The sequence below is a fragment of the Palaemon carinicauda genome, chromosome 39, assembly GCF_036898095.1.
Source record: "Palaemon carinicauda isolate YSFRI2023 chromosome 39, ASM3689809v2, whole genome shotgun sequence".
Taxonomy (NCBI): domain Eukaryota; kingdom Metazoa; phylum Arthropoda; class Malacostraca; order Decapoda; family Palaemonidae; genus Palaemon; species Palaemon carinicauda.
Window position 1 is genome coordinate 66,772,010 of NC_090763.1, and position 12,500 is coordinate 66,784,509.

General features: G+C 49.4%; 1 protein-coding gene across 4 annotated transcripts in view; it reads right to left on the reverse strand.

Moving 5' to 3' along the window:
* Nucleotides 1–12,500, reverse strand: part of LOC137631237 (acyl-coenzyme A thioesterase 9, mitochondrial-like) — a 332,677-nt gene that overhangs the window by 83,549 nt on the left and 236,628 nt on the right. For all 4 annotated transcript variants that reach the window (XM_068363016.1, XM_068363017.1, XM_068363018.1 and 1 more), the window contains exons 2-3: nucleotides 2,562–2,610; nucleotides 2,162–2,286 (exon numbers count right to left, since the gene is read on the reverse strand). In XM_068363016.1, the coding sequence (XP_068219117.1) occupies nucleotides 2,162–2,286; nucleotides 2,562–2,610 (174 nt within the window). The remainder of the gene's footprint in view (nucleotides 1–2,161; nucleotides 2,287–2,561; nucleotides 2,611–12,500) is intronic.

Consider the following 12,500-nt stretch of genomic DNA (forward strand, 5'->3'; position numbering starts at 1 on the left):
CTGAAAGGACGAGCCATTAAAATTTTAGCAAGGGTTAACTACCAATTCTGCTAGTTAGCGGGGTTAAGGGGGGTAGCTTGCTACCGCTCCCGCCACAAACCTGTGATTTAGCTTACTTTGCTTGGAGGTAGGACTTCAAGGGGGATAGGGCTGGTGGGTAAGTTTGTATAAATAGCTAAAGGTTTGTATTGTTAGGAAAAATACAAATTATCTACGAACTTGTCCCTTGTTCCATAACTGGAATACAAACCTACACTATTTATTAGGGTTGACTCACCCATTAGGAGGGTGGACATCCCTGCCTTAACTGGCTTTTGGCTTTACCCGGGGGGCTCCTTATTTTAAATAGGTTTGTACAAAAAATAGGAGTCCCTGCACCCCGCTAAACCTTGCTACGCAAGGTCCGCGGCCTACGCAAGCTCTGTGTCAAGATGTATAGAAGTGTGACTGTCCAGATAAAAGTTATTCCAAGTCTGAAGGAAAAACTGTTGTAACCAGGTATATCCCAATACCACCTCGCCAGAGTATGGGGACGCAACAGTATTAGCTTAATACTAGGTACACAAGAAAGCATGGTTTACCTGCAGTGGTTTGAGGTCAGCTTGTGCAGAGAACCCAGGATGCTGCTTTCCCAAGAGAGGGGAGGATGAAGAAAAGAGTAAGAGCCAGTCAAACCTTTACATTCACGCAGACTAAAACCGGGTAACAGTGCTCTCAACCTTCTGCTACTTGTCCAATAAGGAGCTTGAGGTATTATACCAGATGTTGTGCAGCCACCACAGGGACGATAGAGAACGTATCGAGCCTCCTGTAGGACACGTCTTGCAGGTAGTGGGCTGTGAATGTATTCCAACGTTTCCACACCCCAGCCTGTAGAACCTGCGTCAAAGAGAAGTTTCTCTTGAATGCCAGAGACGTAGCTACGCCCCTAACATCGTAAGCTCTGGGGCGACGTAACGGAGGAGGGTCCGGATTCAGGTCATGGTCTATGACATTGCGAATCCAGGCAGAGAGGGTGTTTTTAGTGACGCTCCTCTTGTTCCTCCCTGCGCTGACAAAAAGTGCAGATACACAGGGACGGGCTACGGCTGTTCTCTTGAGGTAAAGCCTCAAACTCCTCACTGGGCAGAGTAAGAGATGATCAGGGTCATCAGTTACAGAGCGGAGACTCAAAATCCGGAAGGAGTCGAATCAGGGATCTGCCACTCCCAGATACTGAGTCTTCACTACAAACTCAGGGACGAAGCTGAACATTACCTCTCCCCATCCCCTTGAATGGGCAATGTCGTATGAGAGACCATGAAGTTCAACTCGTTTGCCTTGGCTGAAGCCAAAGCTAGTAGAAACACCGTCTTCCAAGTGAGCTAACCCATCTATAGGTCAACTCGTCGTTGGCGGTCTACATAGGAAAAGTTTCCTACATGTTGTGGAGTGTGGAATTCACCTTACGCTCCACCAAACCTGAAAAGTTTGCTGATGTAGATACTAGTTCTCTCAGCTCCTAAAACATACTCCCTCAGTCAAGCTAAAGGAATACCCAGAAGCTTCAGTGATTGGCAAATAATTAGGAGAACAAAGTGCTATATAGTATCTTCGGCACTGTCTTGGGCACGGTCAAGAATAACACTGGAGAAGTCTTAGCCTTCATTCCCCTTCAAAGCATATTCCTGAAATTAACGGGAGTCATTAATATGTACTCAGCGTATGGGGGTAATTGCAAACAATCATGCTCCTATTAAAAGGGCACTGATTGTGGATCTATTGCTGGTGTAGCCATAAACTAATGCAGTGTTCATCCCAATCACCTGTATGGGAATTCATGCTGTTCATCATTAATGCAAAGCTAAAATCAACAATTGAAACTAAAAAGTATGAGAAAAAGATTAAACAGCCTTCAATAAGATGCATCAGTGTCTGTACTCATTGCAGCCAAAGACTACAGTGAAGAATATTATACAGGAAAGTGGGCAGGGCTACTCATCTATGTTTAGATGTTGTTAACAACCTAGTAAATTTAGCCCCACTGCGAGTTTTCAAGCAAGGTTGAAATTTTTTATTAAAATTCAATAGCACATATATTCTAGGCAAATATTAAAAAAATCAATCATTGTTAAAAATTTGTTAATACATACATGCCAGAAAATAATTTGAACATTCTTACCATCTTTGACAGTTTTAACAGGTGCGTCCTTATTTCCAAAATGCAATCCTCTTCGGTGGGTCAACATTCTCGCATAATTTACATTACAGCTACTAGAAGAAAGTATAGAGGTTGATGCAGACAACCTACAAAATTTAGAAGAAACCATATCAAATTTCACAAAAAATACAGTGTACATGTACTGCATAAAACTAGTAATTCACAGCAGCAGTCAAATACAGTGCACTCTATGTATAGTAAATGATTATCAAATTTATAATAAATCTAGATGTGCAGAGTAAATTATCATACGCCATTAAATATAGAGATCTTAATCAATATTACAGTTATTAAATGATGAAGAACAACTTAAGCTTAATTATATAAGCCTAATAGTAACAAAATGCCATAATTCACCTACCTCAGCTTGGAAGCTAACTGAGTTAGACGTAACGACATGGTGTACCAGTCTGTAAATTACAAAACACAATTATTCATAATCATGTTAAAATAAGATGCAAAATATGTAAGCTTATTAAGGATAGGGCTCATTACAATACTATCATTTTGAAACATGACAAATTCGGAGATAATTTGTATTTTTCCTAACCTTACAAACCTTAGCTATTTACATGGGGTATTACCTTCGGCGTAGCTGAAATGACGAGCCATTAGATTTTTAACGAGGGTTTAATACCCTCTCGCTAGTTAGCAAGGGGGTAGGGGAGGGGTAGCTAGCTACCCCTCCCCCCTCACACACCAGTGAACTGATTCACTTCGCTTAGAGGTAGGACTTCACGGGGGACAGGCCTGGCAGGCAAGTATGTGTAAATAGCTAAGGTTTGTATGGTTAGGAAAAATACAAATTATCTCCGAATTTGTCATTTGTTCCGTAACCGAAATACAAACCACGCTATTTACATGGGGTGACTTAACCCTTAAGTAGGGTGGTAAGTCCCAGCCTTACTGGCTTTGGCTTTGCCCGGGGACTCAGGATCCGAGTGTGTAGCACTCGAGATAAGGAGTCCCTGCACCTCGCAAGTTCCTTGCTCCGCAAGGAACGTGCGGCCTACATAAGCTAGTGTGTGAAGGAAAGAAGTGCGACTCGTCCTAGGAAGTTGACCTGTAGTCCTTTAGATGGAAATCTAGGTTAAGACGTTCCCAATACCACCTCGTCAGGGTATGGGGGACGCGACAGTATTATTTAATACTAGGAACACAAGGAAGCATGGTTTACCTGCAGTGGTTTGAGGACAGCTGTGCAGAAAACCCAGGATGCTGCTTTCCCAAAGAGATGGGAGGATGAAGAAAAGAGTAAGGGCCAGACATACTTTTTCATTCATGCAGACTAAAACCGGGTAACAATGCCCTCAACCTTCTGCTACTTGTCCATTAAGGAGCCTGAGGTTAGACCAGCTGTTGCACCACTGGGCCGATAGAGAACGTATCGAGCCTCCTGTGGGTCACGTCCTGCAGGTAGTGGGCTGTGAAGGTAGTTTGACGCTTCCAGACCCCAGCTTGTAGAACCTGCGTCACTGAGAAGTTTCTCTTGAATGCCAGGGACGTAGCGATGCCTCTGACATAGTGTGCTCTCGGGCGACGTGACGGAGGAGGGTCTGGATTCAGGGAATGGTGGATGACCCTGCGAATCCAAGCTGAGATCGTGTTCTTAGTGACCCTCCTCTTCGTCCTTCCTGTGCTCACAAACAGGGCTTGCACTCGAGGACGAACTGCAGCTGTTCTCTTAAGATAAAGCCTCAGACTCCTTACTGGGCACAGTAGGAGATGGTCTGGGTCATCTGTTAAAGAACGGAGACTCAAAATTCTGAAGGAGTTGAACCGTGGGTCCGGAACTCCAGGATTCTGAGTCTTAGCAACAAACTCAGGGACGAACCTGAACGTTACCTCCCCCCATCCCCTTGAATGGGCAACGTCGTACGAAAGACCATGAAGTTCACTGACTCGCTTGGCCGAGGCCAGAGCGAGCAGGAACACCGTCTTCAAAGTCAGGTGATGAACCTGAAGGAGTTGAACCGTGGGTCCGGAACTCCAGGATTCTGAGTCTTAGCAACAAACTCAGGGACGAACCTGAACGTTACCTCCCCCCATCCCCTTGAATGGGCAACGTCGTACGAAAGACCATGAAGTTCACTGACTCGCTTGGCCGAGGCCAGAGCGAGCAGGAACACCGTCTTCAAAGTCAGGTGATGATCAGAAGCCTGGCGTAATGGTTCGAACGGAGGTCTCTTAAGAGACCTGAGGACCCGAACCCCGTTCCATGGAGGAGGTCTCACTTCCGACTGAGGGCAGGTAAGCTCGTAGCTTCGTATGAGTAGGGAAAGTTCCAGCGAGGAGGAAATGTCCATTCCTTTCAGCCTGAAGGCCAGGCTTAAGGCTGAGCGATAGCCTTTCACCGCCGAGACCGAAAGGCGCATTTCTTCCCGCAAATACACAAGAAACTCTGCTATTGCTGGAATAGTGGCATCGAGAGGAGAGATACCCCTTCCACGACACCAACCACAGAAAACTCTCCACTTCGCCTGGTAGACCCCTGCAGATGACTTTCGCAGGTGTCTAGACATCCTCTCCGCAACTTCTTGCGAAAAGCCTCTCTCTGTGAGGAGATGCTGGATAGTCTCCAGGCGTGAAGCCGAAGCGATACTACGGCTTTGTGGAAGATGTTGCAGTGTGGTTGCTTGAGTAGCTCGTGTCGTGGAGGAAGCTCTCTTGGGAGTTCCGTCAGGAGCTGCAGAAGGTCCAGGAACCACTCTGCATGATGCCATAGCGGAGCTATTAGGGTCATTGACAGGTTGACCGATAGTCTGGTCTTGTTGAGCACCCTTCTCATCAGACAGAACGGTGGGAAGGCGTAAACGTCGATGTTGTCCCACCGTTGTTGGAAGGCATCTTGCCAGAGTGCCTTGGGGTCCGGGACGGGGGAACAGTACAGCGGAAGCTTGAAGTTCAAGGCTGTCGCGAACAGGTCCACCGTCGGGGAACCCAACAAAGTCAGGACTTTGCTGGCTACTAGAGGATCCAAAGACCACTTGGTACTCACTATCTGCGATGCTCTGCTCAGACTGTTGGCGAGCACATTCTTCTTGCCCCGAATGAAGCGAGCTGATAGTGGAATCGAGTGGACTTCGGTCCATCTCAGTACCTCTACTGCAAGATGGGATAGCTGTTGTGAAAAGGTACCTCCCTGCTTGTTGATGTAAGCCACCACCGTGGTGTTGTCGCTCATCACCACTACGGAGTGACCCGCCAGGATCCGTTGGAACTGTTGAAGTGCCAGATATATAGCCTTCATTTCTAGCAGATTTATGTGGAGGCCCTTTTCTGATTCTGACCATAGGCCTGAGATCCTGTGGTTCAGAATGTGGGCCCCCCACCCCTCTTTTGAAGCGTCCGAGAACAGCATCAAATCCGGGGGGAGGACGAGAAGAGCCACTCCCTTTCAAAGGTTTGCGTCCGTCACCCACCACTGAAGGTCCGTCCGTTCCGCAGGACCCATAGGGACCAAGATGTCCGGGGAATCGTGGCCTTGATTCCACCAGGACTTGAGCCGCCATTGCAGGGATCTCATCCTGAGGCGGCCGTTTGGAACCAGACGGGCTAAGGAGGAAAGGTGACCTAGGAGACGTAACCACGATTGGGCTGGAAGCTCTTCTCGTCTGAGGAAAGGATCTGCGACCCTCCTCAGCCTTGCTATCCTGTCGTCTGATGGAAAGGCTTTGTGGAGATTGGTGTCCAATATCATGCCTAGATATACCAGTCGTTGAGATGGAAGCAGAGAAGACTTCTCAAGATTTACCATGATCCCTAGATCCTGGCAAAGTCCCAGAAGCTTGTCTCGGTGTCGAAGAAGGGTCGACTCCGAGTCTGCCAGGATCAGCCAGTCGTCCAGATAACGGAGGAGACGGATGCCGATCCTGTGTGCCCACGAAGATATCAAGGTGAACACTCTGGTGAATACCTGAGGTGCTGTGGAGAGACCGAAACACAGCACCTTGAACTGGTAGATCTTGTCGTCTAGGCAGAATCTCAGGTACTTCCTGGAAGACGGATGGATTGAGATCTGGAAGTACGCGTCCTTCAGATCCGGTGTACACATGAAGTCTTGCGGTCTCACTGCAAGTCTGACCGTGTCTGCTGTCTCCATGCTGAACGGAGTTTGTTTGACAAACTTGTTCAGGGCTGAGAGGTAGATGACGGGTCTCCAGCCTCCAGACGCCTTCTTTACAAAAAAGAGTCGACTGAAGAAGCCTGGGGAGCCGTCGACGACCTCCTGGAGAGCATCCTTCTTGAGCATGGTCTCGACTTCTGCCTGAAGGGCTAGTCCCTTTACCGATCCCATGGCATAGGAGCTCAATGACACTGGATTCGCTGTCAGGGGAGGAAGAGATGTTATGAACGGGACGCGATATCCCTGACTGATCACGGAGATCGTCCAGGAATCGGCCCCGAGTTGCTGCCACCTGAATGCGCAACTTTGTAGGCATCCCCCCACTGGTGGACATGCAGGGGGATTGCCAATCCTAGCGTTTGTGGCCTCGGCCACTCCCTCTAGGATTCTTGCCTCCCCTGGAGGACTTTCCGCCCCTCTTGTCTTTGACAGGAAAGGGCTGCTGTTTGGACACCTTCGTCTTTGCTGCCGGTGCCGGTTTCGTCAACTTGGACTGGCGAGGTTGTTGGGGTGCTGGAGGTTTGTAGGGCTTAGATGTAAGAGCCCTTTGGAGGAGAGAATCGTGGTTCGATTTCCTTCACCTCTCAGCTGCCTGTTCCACATCCTTGGGCTCAAACAGGCTCTTTCCTAGGATGGAAGAGTGTCTGAGCCTGCAGACATCCACGGCTGGGACCTTCGCTTGGAACCTCTTGGTCACCGCATCACGTCGTTTCAGGATCGAGTTTGCCCACAAGTTCGAAACTTGGTGGGCCAGAAACTTGATGGTACGTGTGCCCGAGAGGAGGAAGGTCTCCAGGGCCTTCCTGGTGCTTTCCTTAGATAGATCCTCAGAATGCAGCAGGATGCCCAGAAACCCTAGCCAAACATCCAGCCACGAAGTGGCCTGCATGGCACACTTTGAGACCTTCTCCTGACTCAGGATCTCTGTTGCCGAGAATGTCACCTGCCGGTTGGAGTCTCTCTCAAGAGAGACTCCCCTGGTAAGCTCTTCCACGGAGTGGTGAAGAGGGAGAGCTAAACAAGGCTCCTCCATGATCTCAAAGTACCTCCTCTGTTGAACACGAGGAGGTGGGAGGAGCTTGTTACCAGCAGAGGAATGGCTGGAGGAGGCGAGTTCCGAAAGCTGGCCCTCAACCTTATCTCTGGCACTCTTCACCCCTTGGGACCAAGGCAGAGCCACACTGGCCTTAGAGGGTTTTTGAGTGCCATAGACTTGGTCCAGGACCGTATCCTTGCCTTCACGAGGGGCGGTCTCGGGGTCCTTGAACTTGTTGAGATGCCTCATCAAAGTCAGGACTTGCCAGAAGGCGTGCTCTGAATCATGCTACTCTCCTCCTGGTGAATTGGCAGCAAAGTCTCCTGTCCCCAACTGCTCTACTTGGGGGGACACGTGGACGTTCTCCTGCGGTCTCGCTGGCTCTGGTCGAATCCTTGAAGAAGACTTCGGGACGGTCTTCGAGTCCTTCGGTTCCCTTCTAGGAGGGATGCAGGACTCCAGCAAAGAAGTCTGAGGGCTCTTCTCTGCCCCAGTACGCGACGATTCTCCTACTCGTGGTGGGGTCTCTCCCATTGGTGCGGTGGGAGAAGGTCTCACCTCGGTAGATTCTCCTGAGGACGGAAAAGCTTTGTCCACAGGAGAAGGAGAGAATGTCTGAGGGGGGGGGAAGGAGCCTTCCTTACAGACTTCTTGGGGGCCAGTTTGACCCTAGGAGAAGTCACCACGAACTCTACTCCTCTCTTCCTCTTCAGTGGGGACGCTGGTTTGAGACCCAAATCAGCGAAGGCAGGCTTAACAGCCTGGACGACAGCTCTGATAAGGGACCCAAACCAAGGCTGACGACTGATGGACGCAGTGTCAGAGACTCCCACTGGAGGGAAGGGGATCTGGCGATCCTTTGGAGTAGACACCATAGGGCCTGCCTGAAAGGAAGAAGAAGAAGAATGGTGCCTAGACCTCTCTGAAGACTTCCCCTCCTCCTGCAAGCGCACTGTTCTGCGCTTGCGGGGGGGGGGAGGAGATATCGTGAAGATGATGACCTGGTTGTGCGCGCTCTTGGAGACTCGCCCAGCTGCTCTCTCTGCGAAACCCGTCGGGAATCGCGCTTGGGGTCGCGCTGGCGCTCACGCTGGCGCTCACGCGATGGACAAATCGCAGGTTCGCGCGGGGGTGCGTGGGCGAGGAGGTGCATGGGCGAGGGGGCGCGTGGGCGAAGGGGCGCGTGGGCGCGTGGGCGAGGGTGCGCGTGGGCGCGCGTTGGCGGCCGGGCGAATGACGGCGCGCAGGCGAGCGTCGGTGCGTTGGCGAGCGATGGCGCACAGGCGAGCAATGGCGCGTAGGGCGAGAAGGTGAGCGATCGTGCTCAGGAGAGATAACGCATGGGCGCGCAGGCGAGTGGAAGAGTCTTCTTGCCTTTGCCCAGATCCGGGGATCGTGGGCGCGCGGGGCGAACGAAGGCGCGCAGGTGCGCGCTGACGCGCAGGAGAAGATCGCTGGCGAGCTGGAGGAAGATCCACAGGTCTGGCAGGCGTTGGAGATCGCGAACGATCTGCATGCAGAGAGGTCCAGAGATGCAGCTGCAACGGTCGACTCACGTCGAGGAGGAACCTCTGCGGGGGACGTCGAGAGCGAAGAACCGAAGAGGCGCCTCCTAACTCCCTTGTAGGGAGAAGGAAGACCTCTACGGCGGAGAGGAGGGCGAGCCTTGCGTTGAAGACGACCTCTAGGAGCAGGCACACCATTGTCGGTCCTCCGAAGAGGAGTCTCTGTCAGTGAACTCCCAGAATCACCCGCAGGAGAGACCGTTGGACTCAGCTCCTCCCTTGAAGGATGTTCGGAGGGGGGAACTGAGCCTCCAGCTACATCAGCAACCAAGGCAGGGGTTTGACCCGACACGTCGGAAGCCTCTGCCACAACAACGTCGACGATAGACAGAGGATCTACCTCAGCTATCACCGGCGACTGCTTGACAGCTGCTCCCAACTGGATCAAGTCAAACAAGGCTTCCCTGGAGAGCGAACCCTTAAGCCCCAAGGAAGCCCAAAGCTGCAATAAATCATCATTAGACACAGAATTATTAATATCCTCCCCCGGAGGAGGAGCTGCCTCGCTATGGGAGGCAACTCCCTCTCCCAAACCCCGAGGCTGGTCAACAAAAGAATGGCCTACGCTACCACTCGCCGGCCTCTCACGAGAGACCGATCGAGTGGGAGCTTCGGAGGAGGTTCGGGTAGCGGAAAAAGAGTCCTTGGAACTTTCCTTCTTCAAGGCAACCCTTGAAGGAGAAAGATCCCGCTTAGACTTCTTCCGTCGCAGGGAAAACCTCTCCCACTGGGAGGTAGACCACTCCCTGCACTCACTGCAAACTTTGTCTCTATCACACCGTTGACCTCTGCAGTACGGACACAAGGTGTGAGGGTCCGTCTCGACCGCCAACATAAAAATCCAAAAAGGGCGGTCGGGTAAGCCAGGGCACTTCCACATGATAGAGGTAAAGGCCAACTTCCGAACACACTCTGAAAGAAAAAGCAAAAAAGATTAAGGCTGTCAAAATGTGAGGGTGAGGTAGACACGTCTGACCGTCACCCGAGCCAAAAGCGAAGTGAATCAGTTCACCGGTGTGTGAGGGGGGAGGGGTAGCTAGCTACCCCTCCCCTACCCCCTCGCTAACAAGCGAGGGGGTAGTAAACCCTCGTTAAAAATCTAATTGCTCGTCATTTCAGCTACGCCGAAAGTAATACCCCATGTAAATAGCGTGGTTTGTATTTCGGTTACGGAACAAACCTTGGTTCTATAGGCAGACTCAACCATATTTCTTGAAACTAATAGTGCTTACCCAAAGGATATGTTCTTCAAGGAGAGGTGAAAACTGGAGTGACATAAGGTCAAAGACTAGTCTGTTGAATGGGATGAGACCAAAGAGAATGAATTTAAAGTAGAACAGTGATAAAAGCAGCAGGAAGGAGATAGAGCAGAGGAAAAAGACCTTAGTAGTTTTTAATGTGATAAGCATGGGAAGTAGCTATCGGCAACTGTCAATTTTATTACAATGTTGCTGTCATGCCAGTAATAACTTGGCAACTAAAATATCTTCTATGCAATGGAAAAAACATAACTTCAGATCCATATGCAAACTAAAAAGCAACTACAAAGGGTAAAATTCCAGTCCATACCAGGCCAACCCCAGCAAATAATTCACATAAAATCTTAGATACAGCTCAATAATTCACTGGTGGCAATAATTCTTACCTACTGAATGAAGGTGATTATAAATTACTGTATCTGATTACTATATCTACAATAAGGGAAAAGTAATGACTATTTTTCAGGTTGGAATGAAAGAAATAACCACAGCAGCAAACCACAAAATCTTCATCAATATCAAATAAAAATCAAACCACTTGGAAGGAATTACTTGATGAATGATTTTAGTGAGGTAAGTCACAAACTGTTTGCCTGTCCTCATGGCAACAGACAACATAGACTTGAACAGATGGTACAATTATTCTTTACAAACTATATAAAAGGAGGCAAGGCTTTCAAAACAGAATAGTACTGTATAACAATTTTCAAAATACACATGCTAGGATGACCACTGTATATATTATAATAGAAACAATCTATATGTATATATACTAATGCTCAATTTATCTTTAAAGAGAGAGAGAGAGAGAGAGAGAGAGAGAGAGAGAGAGAGAGAGAGAGAGAGAGAGAGAGAGAGAGAGAGATTTTGGCTGTTCTTTATGCAATTCTACAAAATACTTTGTTCATTTGTTCGTTTGTTTTAGAGCGCCTTGCTTATAGAAAAACACATGCTATTGCACTAAGGAAGCCTGTAAATAAACTACTGTATCTACATGACAAATTCGGAGATAATATGACAAATTCAAAGATAATTTGTATTTTTCCTAACCATACAAACCTTAGCTATTTACATTGGGTTTACCTTTTAGCGCAGCTGAAATGGCGAGCCATTAGAATTTAACGAGGGTGTATTACCCCCGCGCTAGTTAGCGGGGGGGGTAGGGGAGTGGTAGCTAGCTACCCCTCCCCCCCCTCACACACAGATGAATGCTCACTTTCACTTAGAGGTAGGACTTGTCTTGGGGGACAGGGCTGGCAGGCAAATATGTGTAAATAGCTAAGGTTTGTATGGTTAGGAAAAATACAAATTATCTTCGAATTTGTCATTTGTTCCGTAACCGAAATACAAACCACGCTATTTACATTGGGTGACTTACCCATTAGGTAGGGTGGAAAGTCCCCAGCCATACTGGCTTTGGCTTTACCTGGGGACTCAGAATCCGAGTGAGTCGCACTCGAGAAAAGGAGTCCCTGCACCTCACACGGTTTCGGAGCAAGGAACCGTGTGGCCTACATAAGCTTGTGTGTGAAGGAAGAAGTGTGACCCGTCCTAGGCAGTTGACCTGGAGTTCCAGAAGGAACTCTGGGTTAGGACGTTCCCAATACCACCTCGTCAGGGTATGGGGGACGCGACAGTATTGACTCAATACTCGGAACACAAGGAAGCATGGTTTACCTGCAGAGGTTCGAGGTCAGCTATGCAGAGACCAGGATGCTGCTTCCCCGTAGAGGGGATGATGAAGAAAGAAATAAGGGCCAGACATACTTCTTTCGTTCAGGCAGACTAAAACCTGATAACAATGCCCTCAACCTTCTGCTACCTGTCCAAAAAGGAGCCTGAGGTTAGACCAGCTGTTGTGTAGCCACCACAGAGCGATAGCAAACATATCGAGACTCCTGTGGGTCACGCCCTGCAGGAAGCGGGCTGCGAAGGTCATTAGACACTTCCAGACTCCAGCTTGTAGCACCTGCGTCACAGAGTAGTATTACTCGAAGGTGAGGGGCGTTGCGATGTATCCAACATCGTGCTGTAGGGCGACGTGACGGGGGAGGGTCTGAAGACAGGTCGAGATGAATGTCCTTGAGTCCGGGCTGAAGAGGTATACTGGTGACTCTCCCCCGTGTCCTCCTTGTGCTCCCAAATCGGCTGCAACTGAGGACAAACTGCAGCTGTTCCCAAAGCTAACCTCTCGATTCCTTTACTGGCAAGAAAGAGAAGGTCTTGGGACATCAGATACAGAATGGAGACTCAAAATCTTGAAGGAATTGGACCGAAGGGCCTGGACCCCCAGATTCTGAGTCTAGCCAACAAC